Source organism: Micropterus dolomieu, linkage group LG02, assembly GCF_021292245.1.
Source record: "Micropterus dolomieu isolate WLL.071019.BEF.003 ecotype Adirondacks linkage group LG02, ASM2129224v1, whole genome shotgun sequence".
NCBI lineage: Eukaryota > Metazoa > Chordata > Actinopteri > Centrarchiformes > Centrarchidae > Micropterus > Micropterus dolomieu.
In genome coordinates, this window is record NC_060151.1 from 31573258 (window position 1) to 31582484 (window position 9227).

Genomic DNA, 9227 nt, shown 5'->3' on the forward strand with positions numbered 1-9227 from the left:
GTGAGACTGGGGAACATCAGATCCAGCACCCGGACTATCAGCATTGGTGCCCCCCAGGGGTGTGTGCTCTCCCCACTGCTCTTCTCCCTCTACACCAAGGACTGCACCTCAGGAGACCCATCTGTCAAACTCCTGAAGTTCGCTGACGACACAAAGGTCATCGGCCTCATCCGGGACAGTGATGAGTCGGCCTTCAGACGGGTACTTCCCGTCCTGAGTCAGCTCAACCTGCCTAAGGAGCTGCTGATCCAGTTCTACACAGCCATCATCCAGTCTGTTCTCTGCACCTCCATCACTGTCTGGTTTGGATCTGCCACCAAAAAGGACAGGAGCAGACTACAACGGACAGTCAGGACTGCAGAAAAGATCATCGGTGCCAACCTGCCCTCCATTTAGGACTTATACATTTCCAGAGTCAGGAAACGGGCAGGAAACATCACTGCAGATCCATCTCACCCCGGACACAACCTGTTCCAGCTCCTCCCCTCTGGTAGGCGCTACAGAGCACTGTATGCCAAAACCAACAGACTCAGGAACAGTTTCTTCCCACAAGCCATCACTCTGATGAACAGCTGATTTCTGAATCACAGTGTCAGGAACAATTCCTGAGTAATAACCCAGTAACTCTGTCTCTAATCAGCACCTGTTTACTGGTTTCCACTTATTATTTATTTATTCACCATTCTCTATTTCAGAGCTGTTCATACTATGTCATATTGCAGAAACTGTATACCAATACACCTACCTCAGGTCATAAGGTCATAGGTCTTATTTATTTTTTCCAGCATCCTTTGCACTATGCTCCGTCACACTGTGTACATGTCTACATGTATGCATGTATGTGTACCTGTATATCATATCCACCTTTTACATGTACATAATGAGAATAATAGTTTGCTCTTGCATCCTTTGCACTCTGATCACTGCACTATTTGTCAATATGTCTATATTGTTTTGTTCATAGTGTGTATATTAGTGTTGTCTATTCTGTAGTTTGTGTCTGATTTTATTTCATTATATTATTATTTTATTATTGTATAAGTAAGCACATCGTGAGCAATGTACAATCCTGAGTCAAATTCCTCGTATGTGTACACATACCTGGCAATAAAACTGATTCTGATTCTGATAACTTGCAGCAGCACACACGTCGTCTCATGTTCTAAGTTTTAAAGATTTAAATATCTGAACACAAAATTGCAGCACAAACACAAAATATGGATTAACTGTTTCTCTGCAGCGTCATTAATGTTATGAGGACTATAAAACTCTTTTTAGGACACTTGATGGACCTCTGTTTGTGACTATAGAGCATGTGGAGTGGCACTCCTTAACTTTTTCTCCACCATAAAAAACAAATTCTCAGACACTGCAGTAGTTCACTTAAAGGTTTGTCTTGCTGTCTGGTTTAAATTCAGCTAATGACTCAGCTGTAACACCTCTTCCTGCCTTTTTCACGAACAAAATGTATTATTTTAACATATTACAAGAGGTACAAAAAGGACACAGGTCATTTATTTTTAGATTAATACTTTGGATCTGGTGTTTAAGACACGATGAGAGGTGTTCAAACATACATGAGCTGATATTTAACGTGAAGATCCAGGTTTTTAAAGTTTAGCGAACTGATGTGTTAAGAATCAAACTGCACACAGTAAAGGCTGAATACTGAAGGAAGGATTATATCGTGAGTATTAAGGCAATCTATAAGAGAGATGTCAAACCTGCTGTAAACCACATATAAACCCAGTGAAAACTTAGAGTCTCTTGACTTCATTTTTAAAAATCAATCCCGCTTTAAACTACACCTGAATGTTTGTATTAGAGATTTTATTTCTATTTTATCTTTAAACTTTTTTTAAATTCAAAACCAACAGATTTTATATTGTATTTGTCATTACTTTCTACTTTCACTGCCTTCCATATGTCTGACAGTTTTAGCTACCAGTTACTTTTCAGATTTAAAAAATAAATGAATCTTGTGAACACAATGCGCTGTTAAAGAATTCACCAAACCCATCACACAAAAAGCATCTAGTTGGACTGACACTTCCCCTCTAAACTTCTCACATGGTTGCGTAAAAACATCATACATTTCACAAAAGAGCAAAGATTAAAGAAAAGTCAGAAAGACTTTGTTGTGACCCTACAAAAGTTTTAAGAGTTAAATAGAAAATAAAAACAGGCAGGTCTCCCACCTTTACTTATTTTACTCCTTTGATTTCCCATCTCCCACTCTATCCCGTTTTAGTTACTTAGGGACTCTAACCCCAAGGGGACTACAGTCGTCACTGTAAACCCAGGTTGTCCACGCTACAAACTCTGGTAAAAGCTGTTAACAGCAAGTTAACAGCGAAGAAAGCAGGGACTCTAACCTTTGTAATTCTACATTGCCATGTTAACTGAGGATCAGCCGTGTGAGATGGTAGAATCAAAAGAGCAGTCTAAGCTTTTTAAATAGGGTTAAAATCTAAAAACAAAGACAAACAAAACAGGACAGTAAAAGATACAGTGCAGTGTAAGTTATCAACACAATCTCATTCCCTACTCGTCAAATGTCTGACGCATGGTCAAGGCCCTTTGTCGTCGCTTTTTAAAGACCTGGGTAGCCCTTTTGCATCAATTATTGACGTTTAGGGATCCACAGTCAAGTTAGCAACGCTTAGCAACAATAAATATGCAATATCCGGTTACACTTTCAAGATAAAACGTAACGTTTCGATACATTGCCATGTTGAAACGCGCATTATTAAAGTCGTGAAACGTTGCAGTTTCGTTAGGTTTAGGCACAGAAAGTACTTGGTTAAGGTTAGGAAAAGATCATGGTTTGGGTTAAAATAGCTATGTATGTCAATTAAGACTTAAGTTAACTAACGTTAATGTCAATTTACCTCACTCGCCTAAATAAAAACATTTAATGTTTTGTTTCGCACGGGACACAAACCCTGTTCTCCTGCTTCAAGGTCCGGGTTCTGGCCCTCTATCCACCCCAATCACCTCCTTACTTCGTCTTTTCTCTTAAATATCATACTTGCCTTTACCATCAAAAACTGACACAACAGAGCTTCCCTCAATACGTCGAACTATGACGTCAAAGGGATCCCTAGTGCGTCACAAACTGACGATTATGGCTCTTGACCAAGCGTCCATATGTGACGACTTGGGAGTGAGACCGGGTTGAAGTTATCAATCTACTAGTTAAAGTAAGGTAAGGTAAAAAGAAAAGTCTTCAGTCTTGATTTAAAAGAACTGACAGTTTCAGCAGACCTGCAGTTATCTGGGAGTTTGTTCCAGATATACGGAGCATAAAAACTAAACACTGCTTCTCCTCGTTTAGTTTTGACTCTGGGGACAACCTGAGAGCAGCAGGATTTTAAAATCAATTCTCTGACAGAAAGGAAGCCAGTGGAAAGACCTCAGAACTGGAGTGATGTCATCCACTGTTTTGGTTTTAGTGAGGACTCGAGCAGCAGCGTTCTAAATCAGCTGCAGCTGTCTGATCGATTTTTTAGGGAGCCCTGTAAGGACGCTGTTACAGTAGTCGAGTCGACAGATAAATGCATGGATAAGTTTTTCCAGGTCCTGCTAATAGGTGATTACCTATAGACTCAAAGTCGTCCCTGTCCTTTAAGTAGGATTCAAACCAGTTTAGTACTGTGCCAGAAAGTCCAATCCAGTCTCTCTAGTAATATGTTGTGGTCAACCATGTCGAAAGCAGCACTGAGATCCAATAATACCAAGACTGAAATTTGTCATGCTGTCATTGAAGACTTTAACAAGAGCAGTCTCGGTCCTGTGGTGTGGTCGAAATCCTGACTGGAAGACATCTAAACAGTTATTTAGTGCAAAGAAAGCACGAAGCGGTTGAGATTGGGTTGGGTAGCATTTGGCAGCTTTTCCCCCTCAGTAGGTTGCAAATCTCCACCAAACCAAAAAGTTTGTGTGGGACCAGCTGGACGGATTCGAATCCAGCTGGGACACAAAGACAAACACCAGATCAACAGGACCAGCAAAATGCCACATTTAAAACCTTTCAAACTACCTAAATACCACTTTACAAACATCATGTGACATTTCTTCTTCTTTATTCTTCCAGTGACTTTGTTCCCAGCAGTAGATATGAAACATATCCAGTCACAACCAGAAGGAGATGCAGAAGTTCAGACTTTAAGTACAGAAACATCTTGTTCCAGAGCAGCACACTTTGTGGTTCCTCAACACGTCCAAAGAGGAAGAAGTGACTTCTTGTTCAGAGCTGCAGCTCAGTGACATGAAGGACTTGAATAGTATACAAAGTAGTGTTGATAGCCATAATTTCAGCTTGTTGTAAAACGGTGCAGTCTGTGTGTCTTGTTGGGGAGTCCAGTATCTGTCTTATAGTCTGTTGTGTTTTGAGTTTCACTCATGTCTGTCTTCTTGGTGTCTTAGTTCCCAGTTCAGTGTTTTACTTCTTAGTCCTGTACCTTAGTTCACGTCTACTGGTCTTTGTACTTCTGTATTGCTTTGCCTTCACCTCCAGTAATCTGCCTGCCATCCAGTCTCTCTGTTTTCCCCTTCTGTCTCTCTGCCTCGTTAACCCTGATCTCTGTCACCTGTGTTGCTCCCGCCCTGCTCGTTTGTCCCTGTGTATAAATGTTTGGTGTTTCTATTCATTCCCTGTCTGGTCATTGTTGCATATCACATGTATGCGCACTCGGCTGTTGTTTGTGCTACAAGTTGATGCATTACCTGTTCTGGGTTTTTGGATGTACCAGTTTCCTTGTACTCGTGAGTTTGGTTCATGCCTGTTTTGTCTTGCCCTGGATTAAATACCCTTGAACTGTATCTCAGTGCTCTGTGTCCTCAGAAATATCACATACTGAACCTTTAATCCTGACCCTCAGAACCTTTCAGTACAGCAGCAGCAGCTGGTGACCCTTAGAGAAACTGCAACTATAGACACTTCGGTTTGAACAGAAGACACAACAGACAGCGTTTTATTTTGAAGCACCTCAGAAGACTTTTATTTGCCTGTATTATTTTTGTGAGTGTGCCCCCTACTGGTGCTCAGAGGATCTGACTGACGGTCTCTTTGGAGCTCACCACCTTTCCATCCACCACCTCCTCTACAATAGTAATAATTTTCTGTTTGGTGGTGGTGGAAGTGGTGGAGGAAATGACCAGGCTGCAGGAGGGAGACAAATAGCACAGTCAGATTTTTATTCATCTCACATTAAAATATTTTTTGTGCTGTTCATTTGATGTTTCATGACATTTGTTTTTTTTTCTCTGCATCTTCTCCATTTTTCATTCCATTCTGCGGTCAGCTATTAGCATAGTTTCAAAATGTCTATTTAGCTATTTTCTGATCAAATTTAATCCATAAAGTGTCAGTTTCTGACACCTGCAGCTAAAGTCCAAGTGTTTTACAAAAGTTTTGATTTACAGTTAATAAAACCCAGAATTAACCCCAAAATAACCCAGATTTTAATCCAAAACCAAGTTCATATTTCTGAGTTTCCAAAATTTTTACTGTTCTGCGATGTTTAAGGTAGTTTAGGATGTTGGATATGATAACAAATTATGCAGGTAATAAAACCCAGGACTGACCCCCCCCCCCCCCCCCCCCCCCCCAGGAGATCTGGCTGTGATATCAGCTCACAATATCCTGTAAACAACCCTTTAATTCTCAGATAACTAAAGCTCGCTCACCTGCTGCTGGCCTCTCCGTCCAGCAGCCTCCTGTACTCGGCAATCTCGACCTCCAGCCTGGTCTTGATGTCCAGCAGCATCTGGTACTCCTGGGACTGCCTCTCCAGCTCGGCCTTCAGCTGCGTCAGCTGATCCTCCAGCATGGTCAACTGGTTCTGGTAACCCGTCAGCTGCATGGTGTACCGGTTCTGAGTCTCATACAGGGTGGCCTCCAACGACGCTTTCTGCAGGAAAGAGGAGCTGGATCAGTTTAATTATTACCTCACTAAGGGCCAGATTTACTAAAGGTTTCCGTGTGCAAACTTGATATCACCAGCACATTCACATGTAAGCTGATCTGCTAACGGTGTGCCCGCTGAATGACGTCTTCCAAAAGTGCAAGATAGCATCTGTTGTTCATTTACTACTTTTGCCTTAATGAATCTGCAGTTTGGGGTGTTTCAGTTTTATTGTGCAAAGTAATGGGAGGGTAACATGCAAATACATTTATTTACCACACACAATGTGATCTAAGAAGTCTAAAAGCAATTTCATGTGAGTGCAAAAGCCTCTGTATTTAATACATTTGAAAGGAAGGTGCAAACGGCCAAGTGTTAAGTAGAGATGGCTGCTGTTATCGTTGCGAGGAGACACAGCCGTAAGAAATTAACAATATTAGATAATATTGTTCTATATCCAATATATAGGCTAGAAAATCCGATTAACTATATGAATTGATTTGTTTTTTTTGTATTTCCCTTTAGCTTTGAGATGGAAGAATTTAGAAAGTTGCGTGGTGCTGTGGAGAGCCTCCAGCTGCAGTAGTGCACGGATCACGTGTAAAATTCATCCAGCCAGAGGGAACGATCACCAAGTGTTCACAGCGCGCCGGTCGTAATGGCAACACAACCCATTGTAGGTAACAGAGAGGGGTTGGGGCGTACAGGGACAGGAGATCACGGAGCGACCGGGCACGGTGCGGACGGTCGGTGGTCATTACCTCTGGCTGGAGGAAGCACGATCTGCTGGCATTTCCTCGCGTCTGGATCATTCCAGCATACTGTATCTGTTTATGCTGGGGTTTGCCAAAGCTTTTTTCAAGTGTGCTGTCACAAGTACTTAGTGCACTCTCAGGCAGGATGGGCAGGTACAGACGATTTACACATACTCGAGACACACTGAACGAAACAAACCAAGGTTTTTACACGGTTGCTGCTTTCCCTTCAACTCTCCATGGCGGAAACCATTAAAACACGCAAAACTCTCATTTAAATACTCCGACCTCCATTGTGTTTGCTCCTGTTGTCATCTACGCAATAATTCTTAGTTAATTACCCATAACAGGCACTAAAATTGCACGTGCAATATTTTAGAATGCACACGCAATTTAGCACTCTTTATTCGGGATGTTAGTAAATCCGTCCCAAATTCACTGGACATAAAAGATGTGATGAGACGTGATGTTCACCATGCTGAACTGGGACTGCAGCTCGGTCTCCAGGCTCTGCAGCGTTCGTTTGACCTCTGTGATCTCGGATTTGGACGACTGGAGGGTTTCTGTGCTGATAGCGACTTCTTTGTGAAGGTTTTCTGTCTGTAGAGGAAACAGCACGTTAGTAACATGTTGACCTGATGATGGCGCTAGATGGAAAGTCTGAGGATCACCAAAGTTATTACAGTTCATCCTGAGGGGAGCATGAAGGTCTGAACCACATTTCATCACAATGTTTCAGTCTGAACTACAGGGGTGGACGGACAGACGTGAGTCCAAGAGTCTCTAGCGTGGCTAAAATCAGGTCCTTACCTTTGCATTGAACCACACCTCCAGTTCTTTGCGGCTTTTGGCAACAGTGGCTTCGTAGTACTCCCTGACCTCCTCTATGACCTTATTGAGGTCCTCTGCTGGAGCCGCATCCACCTCCACGTTCACCTGACCGCTCATCTGAGCTCGCACCGCCAGCAGCTCCTACAAGGTGACAGTGTTTAAAGTCATTTACCCATTTTATTTACCCCAAAACTCTTTTAGACCTGAAAGCCCACTGACCTCCTCGTGGTTCTTCTTGAGGAAGATCAGCTCCTCCTTCAGCCCCTCGATCTGCATCTCCAGGTCGGTCCGGCTCAGAGTTAGCTCGTCCAGGACCGTCCTCAGCCCGGCGATGTCGGCCTCCACCGACTGACGCATGGCCAGCTCATTCTCATACCTGCACACAGGACAAAGCATTCATTTCTAAATATGTTTTTTCCAAAACCAGATCTGAATGTGTGTGAAATTCATCCTCAAAAGAAGTTCAAAGAACAGGGCCTTGATGTCTTCGACTATTGGTGGGGCTGGAAGCTTGGTGATGCAGTGATTTTTCATTTTTAATGTCTCATCATAACTTTATGTAATCCATGTCTTATTTCTGCTTCAGGCCCTTTAAATTTAACTCTTAGCCACTTATTAATGAATTAATTCAATTACTTAAGCCTGAAGTCATCGGCAGCCAGCTTGGCGTTGTCAATGGATAGGTAGATGCCACCATTAATTCTGGTAGCATCCTGGATCTGTGTGATGAAAGAGGAAAGCAGTGCTGTTAGCTTTTTATGTTCATTCTTTAATGGTGCATTTTAGGGATTTTTACTAATATTTTAAAGGTCTCCATCTATGTAGACAGAAAAGTAACGGTAACGGTAATAAGGGCTGGGCGATATGGCCAAAAATGTTATCACAACAAAAACATTTCATATCATTCAATATCAATAATTATCACAATAAATGTCATTCTTTATTCCAAGTTTAAAAGCTGATTTGTGCTCTTGAGTGAAAATTGAAGAAACCAGAACTTTTCTTTATGGTCAGAACATGACAAACACTTGATGCCAAACAGTGGATCACTTAACAAATCGGAGAATTATGATTTTTTTCAACTTTTTCAACAAATTGTTAGTCCTGTTTCCTCAACAAAAAACATTTTAATAGAAAAATTAACTACTAATTTGTTTGTGATTCAATTGAATTAACCCAAATATTTATTGATGATATATTGAACGTTTATTATATTGTTATTGGGGAACATTATATTGTGATAATTATCATTATTGTTTTATTGCCCAGCCCTACAACTAATGCAAAGATAGGTAACATCTGCATCATAAATCTGCAATGAAAGCCACGTCCACCCCTTTTCCTGCAAAATATGTCAACTGTCAGTATTTGCATGACGTCAGACTTTGTCAATTTTATTGACAGTATATCATGACTTTAACATCTGTACTTTCATATTGTTCTTGCATGACTCCTTGAAGATCCTTGAGCGCACTGAAATCCACATTTGTTTTCCAATACAGCAGCCCTTCCAGAACTATCATCTATTTTATTATGACCTCAGTTAAAAAAATGGAATTTAATATACACATTTCTAACAATGTCAACAAAAACGTTCATTAAGACAGATGTCATAGCAGAGCTGTTGCAGTGGAATGTACTGGAGTGCCTAATAAAGTGGCCACTGAGTTGCTCAGTGGATGAACAGGTGATGACAGGTAGAGCATACTGTACACCTGCTGTGGTTTGATGC

General features: G+C 41.5%; 2 protein-coding genes across 5 annotated transcripts in view; both read right to left on the reverse strand.

Moving 5' to 3' along the window:
• Positions 1–9227, reverse strand: part of med15 (mediator complex subunit 15) — a 28786-nt gene that overhangs the window by 15314 nt on the left and 4245 nt on the right. The window lies entirely within an intron of this gene.
• LOC123957384 (keratin, type I cytoskeletal 13-like) overlaps positions 5047–9227 on the reverse strand; it is a 4502-nt gene continuing 321 nt past the window's right edge. Inside the window, exons 2-7 of the mRNA XM_046030111.1 lie at positions 8132–8214; positions 7715–7871; positions 7475–7636; positions 7139–7264; positions 5692–5915; positions 5047–5164 (exon numbers count right to left, since the gene is read on the reverse strand). Coding sequence (XP_045886067.1) covers positions 5047–5164; positions 5692–5915; positions 7139–7264; positions 7475–7636; positions 7715–7871; positions 8132–8214 — 870 coding nt within the window. The remainder of the gene's footprint in view (positions 5165–5691; positions 5916–7138; positions 7265–7474; positions 7637–7714; positions 7872–8131; positions 8215–9227) is intronic.